Below are 22,624 nucleotides of genomic sequence, written 5' to 3'. Positions count from 1 at the left end.
TGGTGGAAAAAGTAACCCATTTTCATACTTAAGTACAAGTAAAGATACCTTAATAGAAAATGACTCAAGTAAAAGTGAAAGTCACCATTAAAATACTACTTGAGTAAAAGTACAAAATTATTTGATTTAAAATAATACACGTATCAAAAGTAAACGTATAAATCATTTCAAATTCCTTATGTTAAGCAAACAAACCAAACGGCACAATTTTCTTTTTTTTGTTTTATTTACGGCGAGCCAGGGGGAAATTTACAACAAAGCCTGTGTGTTTAGTGTGTCCGCCAGATCAGAGGCAGTTGGAATGCTAGCACATACCCATAGACTTCCAGTCATTGTGCTTACACTAGTTAGTCATTTCTCTAGCGCTAGTCAGCAACTTCCTTCAAACTGCACACGGAGACATAAAAATGGTCTCCACCAGTTCATCTGACTCTGGGGAAGTAGATAAAGGGCTTCATTGCCAAAATCCCGAAGTATCCCTTTAAGTACTTGAAACCACTTTACAGATACAGTGGGTTATAATTAGCTAACAACAACCAAGAGCGCTTTTTCTCCTCCAAGCACTGAACACTGGGATTTGGATTCATTGCAGATTGTGCCACAGTTCTTTTGAAGTCCATTTTGCAGCTCAGTCCATTTGAATGCTGCTGCAGTCTATGTATAGCAATAGAGCAAACAAGAGAGGTGGACTTGGAAAGACATTTTCCTTTCCTCGATTTATGATATCACAAGGGCACAGGCTGGATTGTCGTTATGGGTGAAAATAAATGGTGTAGTTCATAGAGTGCAGCTATAAACAAGATATAATATGGAGCCATCCTGGAGTGAAATGAAATCGGACATCCAAATGGGCGTACTGATAGTTTGCTTCATTTATTGTTTTGCTTTTCAGGCTTTACACGTCATTGCACCTTTGATGAGTATTCCCAGGATGTAGAAGTAGAAGTTTGTTTCTATAACCGCATTAATGTTATCATTCTAAAAAGTGGTGGGCAATGTCTTTTTTAAATTTAGTGTGCCACCATATTTTGAGTGTTTTTCAAAGACTCTCTCTTTCTCTATATATATATACACTGCTCAAAAAAATAAAAGGGAACACTAAAATAACACATCCAAGATCTGAATGAATGAAATCACACAAAAATTATCAATGGAAATCAAATGTATCAACCCATGGAGGTCTGGATTTGGAGTCACACTCAAAATTAAAGTGGAAAACGACACTACAGGCTGATCCAACTTTGATGTAATGTCCTTAAAACAAGTCAAAATGAGGCTCAGTAGTGTGTGTGGCCTCCACGTGCCTGTATGACAATGCCTGGGCATGCTCCTGATAAGGTGGCGGATGGTCTCCTGAGGGATCTCCTCCCAGACCTGGACTAAAGCATCCGCCGACTCCTGGACAGTCTGTGGTGCAACCACAGTGGATGGAGCGAGACATGATGTCCCAGATGTGCTCAATTGGATTCAGGTCTGGGGAACGGGCGGGCCAGTCCATAGCATCAATGCCTTCCTCTTGCAGGAACTGCTGACGCACTCCAGTCACATGAGGTCGAGCATTGTCTTGCATTAGGTGGAACCCAGCACCAACCGCACCAGCATATGGTCTCACAAGGGGTCTGAGGATCTCATCTCGGTACCTAATGGCAGTCAGGCTACCTCTGGCGAGCACATGGAGGGCTGTGCGGCCCCCCAAAGAATGCCACCCCACACCATGACTGACCGACCGCCAAACCGGTCATGCTGGAGGATGTTGCAGGCAGCAAAACGTTCTCCACAGAGTCTCCAGACTCTGTCACATCTGTCACATGCTCAGTGTGAACCTGCTTTCATCTGTGAAGAGCACAGGGCGCCAGTGGCAAATTTGCCAATTTTGATGTTCTCTGGCAAATGCCAAATGTCCTGCACGGTGTTGGGCTGTAAGCACAACCCCCACCTGTGGACGTCGGGTCCTCATACCACCCTCATGGAGTCTGTTTCTGACCGTTTGAGCAGACACATGCACATTTGTGGCCTGCTGGAGGTCATTTTGCAGGGCTCTGGCAGTGCTCCTCCTGCTCCTCCTTGCACAAAGGCGGAGGGAGCGGTCATGCTGATGGGTTGTTGCCCTCCTAGGGCCTCCTCCACGTCTCCTGATGTACTGGTCTGTCTCCTGGTAGCGCTGGACACTACGCTGACAGACACAGCAAACCTTCTTGCCACAGCTCGCATTGATGTGCCATCCTGGATAAGCTGCACTACCTAAGCCACTGGTGTGGGTTGTAGACTCCGTCTCATGCTACCACTAGAGTGAAAGCACCGCCAGCATTCAAAAGTGACCAAAACATCAGCCAGGAAGCATAGGAACTGAGAAGTGGTCTGTGGTCACCACATGCAGAACCACTCCTTTATTGGGGGTGTCTTGCTAATTGCCTATAATTTCCACCTGTCTATTCCATTTGCACAACAGCATGTGAAATGAATTGTTTAATTTCACAGAAGTGTGATTGAATTGGAGTTACATTGTGTTGTTTAAGTGTTCCCTTTATTTTTTGAGCAGTGTATATAAGAGAGTGAGAGTGAGAGTGAGAGAGAGAGAGAGAAGGTAGGTAAGTAGGTAGGTAGGTAGGTAGGTAGGTAGGTAGGTAGGTAGGTAGGTAGGTAGGTAGGTAGAGAGAGAGAGCATTCAGTTCAGGGTATGGTAAAGTTTATTTTCAGCACCATGGGCAGCTAACACCATACCATAATTTCACACTCATACACACTAACTGCTACAGCACCACAAGCTATATAGCCTTGGCGTAAGATAGACAGAAAGATAGACATCAACAACACCTAAACACAGAAAACCCGTATCGTTCATCGAATGTGCATCATTACACTTGTTTTTTCTTCTTTCAGTCAAACCAACCGTGATCCACACGGACATGTTTGTGAACAGTATCGGCCCAGTAAACGCTATCAATATGGTGAGTATACTCGTCCTCTCTCTCAAATTGCACTCTGATGCTACAGTAATATTTTATCTCGGTAGCTGGTGAATTGTTTTTTGTTTATCGTCTCATCATTGCACTTGTTCGGTACATTTGGTGTCATAGGTACATTTGAAGTTGTAATGTTGATTAATTGCGTTATGTAATGAATTACATAATTGTGTTGTCCGTGTGTTGCTTTCATGTCATGACATGAGGTGTGGCATCCGTCAAACTTGAGATAATATGTCCTCATTCCTGCTCAAGGTAATATCATGGCTTTTGTTGCATTTCCTTGGCTATGGTTGTCGGATAAACATATAGAATTAAATGGAGTAGGCCCATACAAACTTGACAGAATAAGCTATTTGTTGCTATTTGTACAGGCATTAAGCTGGGCAGTAAAAATAGGGCAGGATGGGTATGGCTTGAAGAGCTTGTACTCTAACTGAAATCCCTGCTGAGGATGATATTTCATTGTAATTCTGCACAACAATTCGGTGCGGCAGGGTAGCCTCCCCGAATTGGACTAGTAACCGGAAGGTTACTAGTAACCAGAAGGTGGCAAGTTCAAATCAGCGAGCTGACAAGGTACAAATCTGTCGTTCTGCCCCTGAACAGGCAGTTAACCCACAGTTCCTAGGCCGTCATTGAAAATAAGAATTTGTTCTAAACTGACTTGCCTAGTTAAATAAAGGTTAAATAAAAAAATAAAAAAACTCTCATCTCCATCATCGGCGAGCACCAAGCCACAGAAAGCCTTAACACAAGTGTCTCTTTTACTCTCATCACAGGGTTAAGAGACAGTCAATGTCTTGATCTCCTGTTAATCACCATGAGGCTGTGTATGTGTGCGTTGTGTGTTTGTCTGCATGTGAGCGTGCCTATGTGTGTGTGCATGCACATGCATGTGTGAAGACCACATTGATTACTGTACATTTAGAGGTAATCAGTGCTGTAGGTACGTTCACATTAAATCACATGGCTGTTGTTGAGGAAATTGTGGTGAGGATACAAGCTTTTCTAAAGAGAAGAGGATTATGGGTCAACTGATGATGCAGGCTTGTCTCAAAGCATGAACATAATGGTGAATAGTATGGTATGCACTAGGACTACTCACTCTGCCAGAGCTCTTAGGATCGTCCGTTTGGAGCAAGGCCTGCTTGGGTGGGTCGTCAGTTGAAATGTCCTGTGCAAAGATAGTTTCAAAGTTCTTGTTGTCATATGAATGCTTTCTTCCAGGTTCATTCTCGACAATGCAACAACAATAATAAATAATAAAATAAGAATATCAACATAAAGCAAATGGCTAGTAGAATAGACATTTTAGCACAAGTATAATTACAGGAAGACACCATTTATAGTCCAATATTTACACGTGTCAGGGAAGGGGGGATTGGGTGAAAAAGGTTTAAATTGTACAGTATTAGTAAGAGTAAATAAGAGTCTGGTGGCTGTAGTTGTGATGTGTGTGTAACATGCATGTATATATGGGTGTGTGCGTGAGTGAGTGCATGTGTGCTAAGGTGCAGGTGGTCAGTCCAGTTCAAGTGTTTAGCAGTCTGATGGCTTGTAGATAGAAACTGTCTCTCAGCCTGTTGGTATCAGACCTCATGCTCCAATATCATCTGATTGGTGGTAAGGGAGTGAAGAGCTCATGGCTGGGGTGTGTCGGGTCTTTGATGACGTTGGGGGACTTCCCAGCACACTGTTTCGAGTAGATGTCCTGAATGGGTTAGAACACAGCCCCAGTGATGTACAGGACCATCTTCACCACCCATACCAGACCGTGATGCAACCGGTCAGGACGCTCTCCATGGTGCAGCAGTAGTATTTGGAGAGGACCAGTGGCGGCATGCCAAATTTCTTCAGCTGTCTTAGGAAGTAGAGGCGCTGTTGCGCTATGAGAGAAAAATGACAAGATTGTTATAATCATTGAATAGCTACGACGAGTACTCTCTCACCTGTGTCTATGGGACTGAGTTGGGCCTCTGGGGGCTTGAGCTGACAATTGAGTTACAGCCTGCATTCCATAGACAAGATGTGATGGGTATAACCGAGATTGCGATAGCCTAGGAGCAGAACAATCCCTCATTGTTCCTATTCATTCTTGTATTTGGGAAACTAAACCGGATGGGGTTAAAACAACACCATGTGCAGATAAGCATGAGATGAACCCAAAGTGGCATATGATGCCCCATGATCTGCATGGGAGGGGTGGAACCAGCCATGACTAAGCATTCTTAGTGTCAGCTATATAAGAACCCGGATTCCTCTGTAAAGTTTAAGCTCTCTGCAACACACACTTTGGAGTGTGTGGTCGACCAGCTACATTATTGCAATAATTAATCAATATTAAATAAAGAGTACAGCAGAGGATGATTTTTTAAAGAATTGACAAAGTCTCAGTATACATGACGTTCCACGCCTTTGCCCTCTTGACAAAAGTGGTGGTGTTGTTGGTCCATGTTAAGTGGATGCAGAGGAACTTAAAACTGCTGACTCTCTCTACTGCAGTCCCGGATCGGGGCGTGTTCCCTCGTCTGCTTCCTGATGTCAACAATCAACTCCTTTGTTTAGCTGATGTTGAAGGAGAGGTTATTGTCCTGGCACCAAAAGCCACTTACCTCCCCCCTATAGGCTGACTCGTCGTTATTGGTTATCAGAACTACAACCATGTTGTCGTCAGCAACCTTGATGATGGAGTTAGCTTTGTGCAAAGCCACACAGTCATGGGTGAACAGGGAGTACAGCAGAGGGCTGAGGACACACCCCTGGGGGGCCCCTGTGTAAAGAGTTAGTGTGGAGGAGGTGTTTTTGCCAATCCTCACAGCCTGTTGTGTTCCCATCAGGAAGATCCAGTTGCAGTCCCAGGGGTCAGAGCTTGGTGTGGAGCTTAGACAGAAGAATAGTGTTACATGTCGAACTGTAGTCATTGAACAGCATTCTCACTTAGGTGTTCGTCTTCTCCAGATGTGTTAGGGCTGTGTGAATAGCAATGGAAATGGCATCGTCCATGGATCTGTTGGAGCAGTGGGCAAATTGGAGTGGGTCCAGTGTGCCTGGCATGCTGGCCCTGATGTGGGCCATGACCAGCCTATCAAAACACTTTATGGTGACAGCGGTAAGTGCGACGGGGCGATAGTCATTTAGGCATGTCACCTTGGTTTTATTGGGCACTGGAACAGGGGCAGGTTTAAGATGTCCGAGAAGACGCCAGCCAGCTGGTCATCACACACTTTGAAGATGCGGCAAAGGATACCATCTGGGCTGGAGGCTTTGTGAATATTTACTCTTTTGAGAGTGAAAGCACCTTGTTGTCCAGAGCAGTGAGAGTCTTCCTGGATTGCTCAATATTGTCTGCCTCAAAGAGAGCATAGAATGTGATAAACGTGTCTGGGAGGGAAGCTCTGGTGGGCACCACACAGCTGGGTTTGCCTTTGTAATCCGTGATAGCCTGTAGTCCTTGCCACATGCGTCGTGAGTCTGACTTGTCGGACATCGATTCAAGTTTGAGTTTGTATTTTTTTTTTTCATCTTTAATGGATTTGTTGAGCTCGTACCTGGTTGCCTTGTACATTTTGCGTGCCAGCGAGTCATCAGGGTTCGTTCTGCTGACATTGAATGCTGCCTTACGGGCTCTCAGCATGGTACGGATTTCTCTGTTCATCCAGGGTTTTTGGTTGGGGTATGTCCGGATTATTGCGAGTACAACATCATCAACACATTCCCTAATGAAGCCTGTGACTGATTATGTACTGTATATTCCTCAATGTTGGTAGATGAGTCCTGGGTGGATGAATCTTACAATTAGTATTCTCAAAACAGTCCTGCAGCATTGAGTCTGCCTTCTCCGTCCAGCATCTCACTATTCTTCGTGTTGGTGACTAATACTTGAGTTGCTACTTGTAGGCGGGGAATAGGAACAGAGAGACGTGACCTGATTGGCCAAATGGGGGTGGGGGATGGCTTTGTACACATCACGCATGTTTGCGTACACATGGTCCAGCACATTGTTTCCTCTCAAAGGGCAGGATACAGTTGGTGATACTTTGGAAACATTTGTTTTAAATTTGCTTGGTTAAAATCTCCCGTGGCAATAAAGACTGCTTCCAGGTTATACATCAATGTATAGTTCATGTACATGAATAATCAATTCATTTACTTACTGTTTCACCTTAGCCACGGAATCCCTTGTTTGATATGAGACGGACATATTTTTTAAGCTGTAGGCAGACGTTTTTCCAACCTAAGTGTCATATGGAATCTGGGCAAGCCCCTTGCCATTTGATTGACAGCCAGCAAGCAGCACCAGAAGCGGTGTGTTTTCCCTTTACGAGACAGACAGGCTACAGTATTCAACCTAATAACTATCAGTAGTTAAAACAGATATTTTCAAGAAAGAAACATGTCAGCCGAACAGGGAACGTAGAGGTTATGCATAATACACCACATTACCAAAAGTATGTTTGTCAAACATCTCTTCCCAAAATCATGGGCATTAATACGACTTTGGACCAACCATTTGCTGCTATAACAGCCTCTACTCTACTGGGCAGGCTTTCCAATAGATGTTGGAACATTGCTGCAGGGACTTGCTTCCATTCAGCCACAAGAGCATTAGTGAAGTCGGGCACTGATGTTGGGCGATTAGGCCTGGCTCGCAGTCGGCGTTCCAATTCATCCCAAAGGTGTTCGATGGGTTTGAGGTCAGGGCTCTTTGCAGGCCAGTCAAGTTCTTCCACACCAATCTCGACAAACCCTTTCTCTATGGACCTTGCTTTGTTCACGGGGGCATTGTCATGCTGAGACAGGAAAGGGCCTTCCGCAAACGGTTGACACAAATGTGGAACCACAGAATCGTCTACTGCCAATGTTTGTCGATGGAGATTGCATTGCTGTCTGCTCGATGTTATATACAGGTCAGCAATGGGTGTGGATGAAATATCTGAATTTGAAAGGGGTCCACATACTTTTGTATATATAGTCTATGTTTTCATTCCAAATGTAGAGTATTGTTAATGAACACATATATACATATTGACGTATATTTTATAACAACAATTGTTGCGTATAGAATGCTTCTTTGCTAAATAAAGTAGCTTATTCTTTAAAAAAAGAAATGCTACAAAGTATGTGATGTAGAAGTTATACTGATGTACAGGATCAGCAATGCAGGATGGACTGGATTGATTTCTGAGGCTTCATGTACAGTAGGCCTCAATATCCTGACTGTTTGATTACACTTGTTTTTTTAGACTGTGAAAGACCATTAGCTCTGAGACATAGATCAGGCTGGAGTGGAATAGGATGGACCCCCCTACTGTGTTGAGAGACAGAGGTGGGAAAGGGAGCAAATTTGAGCTCCCTCTTGGCAAGGCTCAAATGAAAAGGCATGAGAGCCATGTCATTGGCTTTGGGCTGTCTGTTGATTTATATATTTTTTCATATAGCCTATTGAATTGGCATACGTGTGTTTTGGGTAACAGAGTTGCTTTTTATCTCATTTATGACTCTTTGGTGTGGATTTTGGGCTTTATTGTTGGGCTAAGCTTTGTAGAAAATGTAATGCCGCTATGCCCTCTCACACACACACAAGTCCCCAGATTTTTCTCTACCCGCACATCACTTTTGAACCTCAGGGCTCTACCGTTCCATAAAACATAATGAAAAAAATAAAACTGTCAAATATTAATCAAATAAGATACCCCCTCTCTGCCCATCTCTATATTCTCTCTTTCGCTTTCCCTCTTTTTCTGCCTTTCTCTCTCTCCTTAAGCTCATCTCTCTCTCTCTCTCTCTCTCTCTCTCTCTCTCTCTCTCTCTCTCTCTCTCTCTCTCTCTCTCTCTCTCTCTCTCTCTCTCTCTCTCTCTCTCTCTCTCTCTCTCTCTCTCTCTCTCTCTCTCTCTCTCTCTCTCTCTCTCTCACTCAAACACACACACGACTACACACACACACACACACACACACACACACACACACACACACACACACACACACACACACACACACACACACACACACACACACACACACACACACACACACACACACACACACACACACACACACACACACACACACACACACACACACACACACACACACACACACACACACACACACACTGCTCTCCCCTTTCTTCAGTGCCCCTTTCTTCAGTAATACCCTTCATATACACTACATATTCACACCCCTTGATTTTATCCACATTTGGCTGTGTATGAATTTTAAATGGATACAATTTAGATTTTTTTGTCACAAGTTTACACATAATACTCCAAAAAGTCATAGTGAATTGTGATTTTAGAGTTTTTTTTTTTTTTTTTTTTTTACAAATTAACAAAAAATGAAAAGCTGAAATGTCTTGAGTCAATAAGTATGCAGGAGTAAAAATAGCTTAACCAGTCACGTAATATGTTGCGTGGACTCTGTGTGCAATATAGTGTTCAACATGATTTTTGAATGACTACCTCATCTCTGTACCCCACACATACAATTATCTGTAAGGTCCATCAGCCGAGCAGTGAATTTCAAACACAGATTCAACCACAAAGACAAGGGAAGTTTTCCAATGCCTCTCAAAGAAGGGCTCCTGTTGGTAGATGGGTTAAAAAAAGCAGACATTGAATATCCCTTTGAGCATGGGGAAGTTATAAATTACACTTTGGATTGTGTATCCGTACACCCAGTCACTACAAAGATACAGTCATCATTCCTAACCCAGTTGCCAGAGAGGAAGAAACCCTCTGAGGGACTTGACCATGAGGCCAAAGGTGACTTTAAAACAGTTACAGAGTTTAATGGCTGTGCTAAGAGAAAATTGAGGATGGATCAACAACATTGTAGTAACTCCACAATACTAACCTAAATTACAGAGTGAAAAGATGGAAGCCTGTGCAGAATGAAAATGTTCAAAAACATGCATGCAACAAGGCACCAAAGTAATACTACAACAAATGTGGCAAAGCAATTCACTTTTAGTCCTGAATAAAAACGTGTTATGTTTGGGGCACATCCAATACAATACATTACTGAGTACCACTCCATATTTTCAAGCATAGTGGTGGCTGCATCATGTTATGGGTATACTTATAATTGTTAAGGACTGGGGTGTATTCCAGGGTAAAACAAATCTATTGAATGGAGCTAAGCACAGGCAAAAAGAATCCTAGAGGAAAACTGGTACAATATACTTTCCACCAGACACTGGGAGATGAATTCACCTTTCAGCAGGACAACAATCTAAAACACTAGGCCAAATCAACACTGGAGTTTCTTACTCAGAAGACGGTGAATGTTGCTGAGTGGCCGAGTTACAGTTTTGACTTAAATCTGCCTGAAATTGGTTGTCTAGCAATGATCAACAACCAATATCACATTGCTTGAAGAATATTGAAAAGAATAACGGCAAATGTTGCAAAATCCAGGTGTGGAAAGCTCTTAGAGACTTACCCAGAAAGAAACACAGCTGTAATTGTTGCCAAAGGTGCTTCTAAAAAAAAGTATTGACACAGGGGTGTGAATACTTACGGTACCAGTCAAAAGTTTGGACACACCTACTTAATACAGCGTTTCTTTTTTTCATGTGTAAAGGCTCTACAACGCATCTTTTTAATGATTCATGAACACTTTCCTAAACCTAATAATCATATATTTTATGTACTAATTGGTGCTGAAACGGAGACGAATATGCATACAGTACCAGTCAAAAGTTTGAACACACCTACTCATTCAAGGGTTTTTCTTTTTCAAAATATTTTCTACATTGTAGAATAATAGTGAAGACATCAAAACTATGAAATAACACATATGGAATCCTGCAGTAACCAAAAAAAAGTCTTAGACAAATCAAAATATTTATATATAAATATAATATTTGAGATTCTTCAAAGAAGCCACCCTCTGCCTTGATGACAGCTTTGCACACTCTTGGCATTCTCTCAACCAGCTTCATGAGGTACTCACCTAGAAAGCATTTCAATTAACAGGCGCGCCTTGTTAAGTTAATTTGTGGAATTTCTTTCCTTCTTAATGCGTTTGAGCCAATCAGTAGTGTTGTGACAAGTTAGGGGTGGTATACAAAAGACAGCCTTATTTGGTAAAAGACCAAGTCCAGATTATGGCAAGAACAGCTCAAATAAGCAAAGAGAAATGACAGTCCATCATTACTTTAAGACATGAAGGTCAGTCAATACAGAACCTTTCAAGAACTTTTACATTTTCTTCAAGTGCACTTGCAAAAACCATCAAGTGCTATGATGTAGCTGGCTCTCATGAGGACCACCACAGGAAAGGAATACCCAGACCCTGCTGCAGAGGATACGTTCATTCGAGTTAACTGCACCTCAGTTTGCAGCTCAAAAGAAACCACTCCTAAAGGACACCAATAAGAAGAATAGACTTGTTTAGGCCAAGAAACACAAGCAATGGACATTCGGCCGGTGGAAATCTGTCCTTTTGTCTGATGAGTACGAATTAGAGATTTTTGGTTCTAGCTGCCGTGTCTTTGTGAGACGCAGAGTAGGTGAACAGATGATCTCAGCATGTGTGGTTCCCACCGGGAAGCATGGAGGAGGTAGTGTGATGGTGTGGTCGTGCTTTGCTGGTGACACTCTGTGATTTATTTAGAATTCGAGGCACACTTAACCAGCATGGCTACCACAGCATTCTGCAGCGATACGCCATCCCATCTGGTTTGTACTTAGTGGGACTATAATTTATTTTTCAACAGGACAATGACAAAAAACACACATCCAGGCGGTGTAAGGGCTATCTTACCAAGAAGGATGGAGTGCTGCATCAGATGACCTGGCCTCCACAGTCACCTGACCTCAACCCAATTGAGATGATTTGGGATGAGTTGGATCACAGAGTGAAGGAAAATTTGCCAACAGCTGCTCAGCATATGTAGGAACTTCTTCAAGACTGTTGGAAAAGCATTCCTCTTGAAGCTGCTTGAGAGAATGCCAAGTGTGTGCAAAACTGTCATCAAGGCAAAGGGTGGCTACTTTGAAGAATCTCATTTATAAAATAGATTTTTATTTGTTTAACACTTTTGCTTACTACATGATTCCATATGTGTTATTTCATAGTTTTGATGTCTTCACTATTTGTCTACAATGTCAAAATAAAGAAAAACCCTTGAATGAGTAGGTGTGTCCAAACGTTTGACTGGTCCTGTATGCACATTAGATATTTCTATAGATATGTTACATTTCCAAAATGCATGGGATATTATGGGATTTTGTGTGTAAATGGGTGATAACAGAAATCTGTTAAATCCATTTTTGAATTCAGGCTGTATCAAAACAAAATGTTGAATAAGTCAAAGGGTATGATTACTTTCTGAAGGCCCTGCATGGATGGAACTGACAAAATAAAGGAAACACTTGTGTAAATTAGGGATTCAATGTACATTGAAAGCAGGTGCTTCCACACAGGTATGGTTCCTGAGTTAATTAGGCAATTAACATCCCATCATGCTTAGGATCATGAAGAGTTCTCAGTGACTTTGAAAGAGGGGTCTCAAAGGAGCATAGGGGTGTTCAAGGGTGTGTGTGTGTGTGTGTGTGTGTGTGTGTGTGTGTGTGTGTGTGTGTGTGTGTGTGTGTGTGTGTGTGTGTGTGTGTGTGTGTGTGTGTGTGTGTGTGTGTGTGTGTGTGTGTGTGTGTGTGTGTGTGTGTGTGTGTGTGTGTGTGTCTCGGTCACCAGATCTCAACCCAATTGTGCATCTGAGACAGACTTTTTCCCCAAACATCAACAAAACATAAAATGATGGAATTTCTCATTGAAGAATGGTGTCGCATCCCTCCAATAGATTTCCAGACACGTGTAGAAACTATGCCAAGGCGCATTGATGCTGTCCTGGCAGCTTGTGGTGGCCCCAAGCCAGGAGGACGAGAATGAGGGGAGGAGGAGAGAGAAGGACTGGAGGAATTGTGAGAAGCGGACAAAGTTACCTGTATATACCAGCCCTGTTGAATGGGAGACACTGCAGAAAACACTTTTCAGGGAGGTTATGACGCTAGATAATGTTACTGCATTACAATGGAAAGTTAAGATCACTTTATTTGTCAATTGCACACAAGATCCAACCGAAATGTGACTTTCACTTTTAAACCAACCCCTCCGAAAGACACACACAGGTTTTGGAGAGATCCAGTGGGCTGGCACACTGGGCACCCAGGGAGCTGTTATTGTGGGGGGTTAAGCGCCTTACTCAAGGACACAACAGCAGGCAATGACTTCTAGGATTTGATTCCCTCTGGTTGCCAGCTCACTTCCCAACAGATTTTTTCCTGTCAGACTCAGAATTCGAACTGGCAAGCCTCCAGTTGCTGGCTCGCTAAGCTACCTGCCGCCCCAGGGAAGCCATTCTTTGCCCCGTTAAACATTTCAATTTCAGGTTGAGATGGTCCAGTTCAGCACCACTATTTCATCAGGACAAAGGACTCATGGCCTGAAAGGAAGCCATTTTTCTTAGAGAAAGTGCTCTTCCAACATATGGCAGGCAGCATTACGCTTCAATGTCGTTGTAAAACTGCCCTCAAAATAAACGGTTTTGGTGGAACCTGGAGAGTGATTTGTAGTAACAGTTCTGGATGACTCTCGTTCCTGTTCAGGGACTCTGGGCACTCTAGTTAAGGATCCCAGGGTGCTCAATGGTAATGTTTTTATTTCAACACAGACTTTAACATGTAGATAAAGGATGACTGTGGATGGAATTCATTCAAAACTGCCATAGTGATTGGCTTTGTGTCTTTTGGCACAAAGCCCAATAGTTTATGAACACGTAGTTCTTATTCTAGCTGCCGTTATTATCTTATTGCCTGTGCATGTAGTTCTTATTCTGAAATGGGATACATCTACCTGTGAGGATTGTCTACATTGTAGTAGCAGCAGGTTGTTACAGTAGCAAAAACATTCTCTGATCTCATTTGGCATTAGGAGAAATAACTACTGAGTAATACCGCAATGCCGGTTTGATTGAATCGAGCCTGTGTTGTTTGTTTTGTTTTTGTTTTTGTTTTCCGCAGGAGTACACCATCGACATCTTTTTTGCCCAGACGTGGTATGACCGGAGATTGAAGTTCAACAGTACCATGAAGGTCCTGCGTCTCAACAGCAACATGGTGGGCAAGATCTGGATCCCCGACACCTTCTTTCGCAACTCCAAGAAGGCCGACGCCCACTGGATCACCACGCCCAATCGCATGCTTCGGATCTGGAACGATGGACGGATACTCTACACACTGCGGTGAGATTTCCAATGAAGAATCAGTGATGGATGACCCTGACACAAATGAGGGAACAGAGACTGTTTCCAGTTGACTGTATCTGACAGGCGGTAGTTCTCTATCGGCACTGGTTGAGCTTTGGACCACGTTAATTATCCTAATTTGGTGCCCCCGGTTAAGGAAGGAGAGTAGCTTCAGCCTGGCAGTACTGATGTGGTCTAGTCTAGAGAATGCAGTGGTCTAGGATGAACGGTATCTACTATCTAGCTAGATAACTCTCTCTCTCATACTGTCTAATTAGTGGAGGAATTATGCTGGACTGTACTCCTCAACCCAGCTGTGATTGATGTTCTCCCAGAATGCAACCACAGTTCATTAATTCGTTAGGGAACTTCAACCTCACCAATGGCTAATTGTATCGTCCTAATGCTGAATAGAATGATACATGACAAAAGTGGTGGGATGAGTAATGTCATTATTGCCCATTTTGTCATTTAGAAGGTTTAATGAGTCTGACTTTCAAATCCACTGAATGATAGAAATCAGACAGGATTTGTTACAAAACAGAGGTATGTTTAGACGCTTTGTTGACAACCCCAACCAGCACAGTAAGTGGTGTGTCTTTCTGTTTGCAGGTTGACTATTGATGCCGAGTGCCAGCTTAAACTGAACAACTTTCCAATGGATGAGCACTCCTGTCCCCTGGAGTTTTCAAGCTGTGAGTCTGGCCATATGCTCTCCACTACCCCACCGTCTCGCTCACTCTCTCTCTTACTCACACACACTCTATATATCTCTCTGCATGGCGTCCACATGCCCGCTTCCAACTGCAACAGCAGTGGCAGCCAAGAACAAGCACCCTGCCATGCTGATGAAGACATCAGCACAGTGGACATGATGCTCCCATGTTTTTTCCCACCTTTTTACTATTGTGAGATAGGGGAAAAGGAAAGAGACAGCAGTACATTTTGAGAAGGGAGAAGCGATACGTTTTTACATTGACCTCCAAACCGTAGAAGTTTAGATCCAGTACAGTAGCAGTGGTGGAAAAATTATTCAATTGTTGTACTTGAGTAAAAGTAAAGATACCTTAATAGAAAATGACTCAAGTAAAAGTGAAAGTCACCCAGTAAAAAACTGCTTGAGTAAAAGTGTAAAAGTATTTGGTTTTAAATATACTTAAGTATCAAAAGTAAAAGTATAAATCATTTCTTATTCCTTATATCAAGTCAACCAGACGACACAATTTTCTTGTTTTTTACATTTATGTATAGCCAAGGGCACACTCCAAGGGCACACTCGGACATCATTTGCAAATGAAACATTTGTCTTTAGTGAGTCCGCCAGATCAGAGGCAGTGGGGATGACCAGGGATGTTCTCTTGATAAGTCTGTGAATTGGAACATTTCCCTGTGCTGCTAAGCATTCAACATGTAACAAGTACTTTTGGGTGTCAGGGAAAATGTATGGAGTAAAAAGTACATACTTTTCTTTAGGAATGTAGTGAAGTAAAAGTAAAAGTTGTCAAAAATATGAATGGTAAAGTACAGATACTCAAAAAAACAGCTTAAGTAGTACTTTAAAGTATTTTTACTTACGTACTTTACACCTCTATTCAGTAGCCAGGCAGGCAGGGTTGGTGAGACAGACCACAGCCAGAGAAATCAGTGTTCCTCATGAGGAGCTGGTGGGGATGGGGTTCGTGGTAATGAGCCTGTAAGTGAGCTACAGATGCACCATGGGACGGTCTTCGGAGAGAGAGAGAGAGAGAGAGGTTCCTAAATAGCTCCAGGGCAACAAGAAAGAGAAATGAGAGTTGAAGCCCTAAAAACAGAAGAGAAAAACACATTTAAAATTGATGAAAGCCACAGATGATTCCAGTGGCTGAAATCAGTTTGAAGTGCATTAGCTTCCCTCAGTTGCAGCACACGATGCAGCATATTTTCTTTCAGCACGCACTGAGAAAGAGTGCCACAACCATTTTGTAATGTATCCTGAAAGCATAGCCATGGAAGCATCTTTGGAAGGATAGAATGGCCTTAATGTGGACAGCAGATAAAGACTACAACCTTCAAACCTATGTGTTTAAAAATGTACAAACCCACTACAGCTTGCACTTGGGAAAGTTGAGATGCATTAAATCACCCCATGTAGCATGATGTAAGCATTGTTGTTTTCTTCTCTGGACAGAAATCAACAAAGACTTGACTCAAGGTCAGTCGCTATTAGTGTCCAGTCACTATTTAGGATTGCACCATATGATGTTACTGAATATTCATTGTCCACTGTACATTACAGTGGCCTTAAACCTAATAACCATTGGAGTGCTACAGAAGTACATAGTGTAACACATCACCTGTGCAACACATTTTAATATGGGATGAATGCAGTCATAGACCACCAGGTAGTAATGTCCAGAGCTAATGGTCAACCCCCCCGTTCAGATGGCTACCCCAGAGAGGAGATAGTGTACAAGTGGAAGAGGAGCTCCGTGGAGGTGGGAGACATCCGCTCCTGGAGGCTCTACCAGTTCTCCTTTGTTGGCCTGAGGAACACCTCCGAGATCGTCAGGACCGTGTCAGGTAATGGTCTCGTTCTTTTTCTCTTTCTCTTTCACTCTGTCTCTCTGAGCTTCCCTGTTCTGAATGTGCTGTGGTTTACTCAAGGAGCACCCCTTTCTGGCGCATGCAGCGTGCATGATATGTGCACCCTGGTGAATTACTAGGCACCGAGTATTTTAACAGAGGAAAACATACGCATTATTTGAGGAGACGATCTGATCCAGAGCGACTCACAGCAGTGATTGCATACATATTCGTATTCTGTTTGTGTTGGTCCCCCATGGGAATCAAACCCACGACGTTGGCTCTGCAAGTGCCACGCTCTACCTACTGAGCCACACAGGACATTTTGCATGCACACATTGTCTGTTGGCGCATTCCGTGAGAAACAAAGCAGGAAATGAATTAACCTGAGGAAAATGGCTCCTCGGCAGCTAAAGTTTACCAGATGCTGTTTTTAGTTGTTGAATGCTTGATATAAGTGGCGGTGTGTTAAGAGGCTTGTATAGAAATGCGTGGATTAGTTGGGTAGTCACTGTGATATTCTTTGGTGTACAGCCTGACAGGGAGCTTTACCTTTGGCCCACACAAAATGGATGACGAGTTTCCTCTAAAAGGCCAAACCTAAATAGTGACAGTCATGAAGATATAATGCCATTTTAGCAGTTATTTCCCCTAAATGGCAGCTACAGAAGAAGAAGTGATAACCAGAGGAAACTAAATCTGTTACAATTATCATGAAACATGGCAAGAGTCTTTTTGGCTTCTGGGGGGAGGGAATGGAAATGAAGAAAGATCTTAAAAAGATACTCCATTTATTTAGATGTTTCGCTTAAATGGATATTGATCACGCAGAATGGATCTATATTTCATCTGTTTAGGACTATCTCCCTGGCCTAAAGAAACAGACGTGATTGTATCAGACATGCTTTAGTAGAGCAATTAGGTCTTACATTTTCTCCAGATTACATCTCTGTATATTTAGGCAATTGTTGTTGTACTGAAAGGTACACATTTTGCTATGTTCTAACCCACTTCCGGTTAGTTTTCCATTTACTGCAAAGGGGACATGAAGTACGACTTTAACTACACATATGATTGTTAGGCCACACTCTTAGAAACCTAAAAGGGTTCTTCGGCTGTCCCCATAGGATAACCTTTTGAATAACCTTTTTTTTGGCTCAAAAAGGGTTCTCCTATGGGGACAGCCGAAGAACCCTTTTGGAAACCCTTTTTTCTAAGAGTGTACAGATGTCAGATGGCCTATTCATTTCTCAAAAACTCTGTGTCGTGGTCCTAACTAGTATTGTGAAAGATGAACTCAATGTCTTTGATGGCAACAGATCCAACTCCTTTTCGGCATGTAGCCGTTATCAGGGAGTTATGTTTGAGGTGCTCTTTTAAGTAGCCTGTATATCATGTCAACTATTGCATGTATAGATAGTGAAATGTAACCTGAACTGTTGAAAGTGTAAAGCGGTGTATGGAGGAGATAAACGGAATGGGCAGCCACAGTCATTCAGACCTGTCAGTGTCTGCACGCAGTGTGACAACCTGGCACACCTCATTTCCGTAGATTAAAAACAAATAATAAATGACAAAGCAGCGCTCTATATCTACCATGCGCAGCTGCTCCGACAGCTGTTGCCTTTTATATTCACATGCTAGCCTCAGATCCCTGGGATAACACTTTCTCTGAAGTCAGTGAACAAAACAGAGGTACGACACAATGTCTTGGAAAGTCACTCACTGTCGACGCAACCGAGAGGTAATTACATTGATTGGAAATAGTTTACTATAATCAGACTGATTTTACTTTCAAGCAATAGATGCTGTGCGGGGGAGTACTAAGTGGAAAGTATTTGTCTATTCTTTTGACATATTGGTTAGGTAAACAAAATAGGTGTTCTGTTACATAACAAGGGAAAGTGAATGCCCCTGTTGTAATGGTGTTGTCCATTGTGGAGTTTGCCTTTGTTTAAGATTCTGGAACACACCATCTGGTGAAAATTTATTCAGAGGTAGCAGAGGAGGGATCATGCCCTTGCACTCTGTATTTTAACTACCGTTCCATTTGTGCTGATATGGGAAATGTTGACCACTGGTAGGGCATTAGGTATATTGTACATTCAGTGCACATAGCTGGAGTTTTATTTTAAGTTTGGCCATAAGCACATAAAGGCATTAGAGTCACTTGATTAGCGTGATTTTTGAGTTCTATACCGGTTGTAAAATAGGTCAGTTAGGGGGAGCACAAGGACACAGAGAAACAAGATGTTTGTTTCCTACTAAGGTTTGCTTTATAAGGAGGCCGTGTCTGCTTTGATTTGGTGTTCATCCTCTGGCAATGTCAACAAACTTAGACCTTCACTATGTCACATCACATCAAGGCCCCCCGAGGGCCACCAGTCTACCTGCGGATCCCTACGTCCTCCTCAGACAGTGTCCTGATCTAGCCCCCTGCTGTTGTCCATTGCTGCTGACAACTAAGGAACTAGCTTTACATGGGCAAGCAGTCCGAGAGTGAGAACTAGACAACACACTAGAGGATTTGTCTGTAAGTCATTGCAGTGTCTGCCTCCATACTTGGGTAACCTTAGTAGTCACCGGGTTAAGCCGGGGGTCCGGTGCTGCTAAACAGGCTGTTTCAGAAATCAATGATGGAGAGGTGGGGGCGGGGGGGTGAGCAGGAAGAGAAAGTTGTTTGGGAGCAAGTTGTGTCAGACGTTGTTTTCTTCCATTTGATTTGTCCCTTGCCAAACACAAGCATTCATTTCTGAGCATTTGCGTTGACCCATTTAGTCCCATTGGTCACCATAGTGAGAGAACATGTTTTGTTGTACTTTACAGGCTCTTAGAGAAGATAAAGTTGTACTTATCAACAAACAAGTCCTATACTATGCATTATTAAGGTTGTCACAATCAAAAAGCTGCACTTTTACAGACTAATTTGGCACCGCACGTCACTATTCAACAGCTTAAAAAACAAATAAATTTGTTGACATTTAAAACATATTTTCTTCGTAAATACAATGTTTAAAGGGTCTAGTTTACATACGGGCCTTCATGTTCAATAGATTGAATCCATGATGCTTGTGGGACATGAAAATATAATTGTTGCCAATGGGAAAATACAGTGGCTCTAATTTATTATATACAGTATATTTAATCATAGCAGATTTTTCTTTTTTTTAATGTTGGGTTATACTTGATCAAGATGATGTTGTTGATGATTATACTATTATCCACTTGCCTTTACATTTGTTTATATCCGTGATTTAGACTGTAAAATGCCATATTTTGTTATTTGAGGGGGGAATTGGCCCATAATAGACCCATAAACTGATCTTGGGTAATAACTAAACACATATTTCATGTCAATAGGTTTCTTTAGTGTCTTTTGCACAATGTTAGATCTTGCTGAATTAGCCACAGGTGTAAACCTGGTTCGTATGGGTTTTGGGGGCTGAGATATGTAGATTGTAGATTGAGTTCAAGCACAGGCGCAGACTTTGTAGGTAAGTCACTTGGAGCTGAAATACAGGTGTAGACCTGATTTGTATGAATATTGGGGCTGAAATGCAAGAGTACTCCTATTTTTATGACAATTGAGGATGACATGTCACAGTTGACCTGTTTTTTTGTATATTTGTTGTATCAATATCGGGTTGGACATGCAAGTGTACACCTGGTCTGTAAGAATACTAGGGTAAACCTCTTCTATATGAGTGTGCCCATGGATTTACCTGGTTTATATGAGTAATGGGGTTTAGTGATACACAAGGCTCGTACAGGTAAAGGGTCTGGATGGATGTCTATTGCCCATGTTTGCGGTAGGAAAAAAGTGAATGGGGTTGGGACATGTGTTATACCACTGTGCTATGAGTTATCTATAAAATGATTAGCGTATACAGGTCGGAGGTCACAGGACTAAGATATGCAAATAACAGGATTAGGATGTGCAGCAAATAGCTGAATAGATTAATTGAAAAACCGTTGTTTAAACAGAGCCCGGGTTGGAGCTATACTCTCAACCGTAAAAAGAATCAGCCGCATTCGGCATGTTTCAATTTCCCATATTCCACTATCTCCCATCTATCTCTTTAAGATGAATCATAGTACGGTTTTAAACAGAGTAGCTGATGGTTAATTTGTTATGTATTTGTGTGTGTGTTTTTTTGGGGGGCGAGTGCTATTCTTAGAGTGACCTTTTAGATGCTGTGGCGTGCAGCTCTGTTGTCAGGGTGCGTCAGTCTGTGTGATTTAGCTGGAGTCAAAAAAGCCTCGGGACACATCATCATCCTCCTCCGATTATGGAGCCCCACAGTTTGCAGATGAAATCCGGAGGCATTGTGGATGAAAGGAAGTGGTCGGGTCGAAGGGTGAGGGACGAGGGACAGGCACAGCACACAGGGCATAACGCCGCCCGCCCGCCTGGTTAATGCGTCATTGTTCTCTCCCCTCTTTAGCCCTTCAGTTCCGCGATGGGGGCCCGGGAAAGAAACAAACAAAACCCAAATACCAACACGGGATGTTTTCTGAGGCAATCCCCACTTAGGGTGAAGAGACAAACCTTGTGGAAATATAGTGACTGTGGTGGGGAGAGGTTTGGGAATCATCCCAGGGGCACTGTGGTAATGGTCTCAGGTTCGATAGGAGTAATCAAAAGGAGATTAAGGAGAGAAGGTGCCAGGCTGTTAAAGAAGATGACTAAGAAGAAGTGAAAGCTCAAAGTTGCCCTTTCACAGGGCAGTGGAATGAATGAAGTAGAAATAAAATAACATATTCTTGCCAACAGATATTTCTACGTGGAACACAAGTGCATAAACTATACTTACAGTACATCTACACTATTTCAGGTTCTCCTTTCCAGATAAAAACATTTACTCAGCGATGGCAGTAATGTGCTTAGCACATTTATCTATTTAGCATATTTATTTGCCTTTAATCTGGTAAAAAATTACATACTGTATAAACATGTATGTATAAACATGGTGATATGAGTAATGTAAGATATGTAAACATTATTAAAGTGGCATTGTTTATAGTAACTAGTCATACATTTATTAAAGTGCTCAGTGATTGGGTGATTGGGTCTTAATGTAGGCAGCAGCCTCTTTGAGTTAGTGATTGCTGTTTAGCAGTCTGATGGCCTTGAGATTGAAAAACAGCTTTTATCTCTCGGTCCCAGCTTTGATGAACCTGTACTGACCTCGCCTGTACCCGGCCTGCACCTGAACTGACTTTCCACCTTCTCCACTGCTGTCCCTTCGATGTGGATAGGGGGGTGCTCCCTCTGCTGTTTCCTGAAGTCTATGATCATCTCCTTTGTTTTGTTGATGTTGAGTGAAAGTTTTTTTTCCTGACACCACACTCCATGTGCCCTCACCTGCTTCCTGTAGGGTGTCTCATCGTTGTTGGTGTTCAGGCCCACTACTGTCGTGTCATCTGCATACTTGGTGATTGAGTTGGAGGCGTGCATGGCCACACAGTCATGGGTGAACAGGGAGTACAGGAGAGGGCTGAGCACACACCCTTGTGGGTCCCCAGTGTTGAGGGTCAGTGAAATGGAGATGTTGGTTCCTACCTTCACCACTGTTATTCTTTCCCTTGATCCTGACTAGTCTCCCAGTCCCTGCCGCTGAAAAACATCACCACAGCATGATGCTGCAACCGCCATGCTTCACCGTAAGGGTGGTGCCAGGTTTCCTCCAGACGTGATGCTTGGCATTCAGGCCAACTATTTCAATCTTGGTTTCATCAGACCAGAGAATCGTGTTTCTTATGGTCTGAGAGTCCTTTAGGTGCCTTTTGGCAAACTTTAAGTGGGCTGTCATGCCTTTTACTGAGGAATGGCTTCCGTCAGGCCAG

General features: G+C 42.7%; 1 protein-coding gene across 3 annotated transcripts in view; it reads left to right on the top strand.

The window, feature by feature from the left end:
- LOC124019374 (gamma-aminobutyric acid receptor subunit gamma-2-like) overlaps positions 1 to 22,624 on the top strand; it is a 72,104-nt gene that overhangs the window by 8,803 nt on the left and 40,677 nt on the right. For all 3 annotated transcript variants that reach the window (XM_046334690.1, XM_046334688.1, XM_046334689.1), the window contains exons 3-6: positions 2,881 to 2,948; positions 13,992 to 14,212; positions 14,828 to 14,910; positions 16,637 to 16,774. In XM_046334690.1, the coding sequence (XP_046190646.1) occupies positions 2,881 to 2,948; positions 13,992 to 14,212; positions 14,828 to 14,910; positions 16,637 to 16,774 (510 nt within the window). The remainder of the gene's footprint in view (positions 1 to 2,880; positions 2,949 to 13,991; positions 14,213 to 14,827; positions 14,911 to 16,636; positions 16,775 to 22,624) is intronic.

The sequence above is a fragment of the Oncorhynchus gorbuscha genome, unplaced genomic scaffold (assembly GCF_021184085.1).
Source record: "Oncorhynchus gorbuscha isolate QuinsamMale2020 ecotype Even-year unplaced genomic scaffold, OgorEven_v1.0 Un_scaffold_825, whole genome shotgun sequence".
NCBI lineage: Eukaryota > Metazoa > Chordata > Actinopteri > Salmoniformes > Salmonidae > Oncorhynchus > Oncorhynchus gorbuscha.
This window is presented reverse-complemented; position numbering and strand designations above follow the sequence as displayed.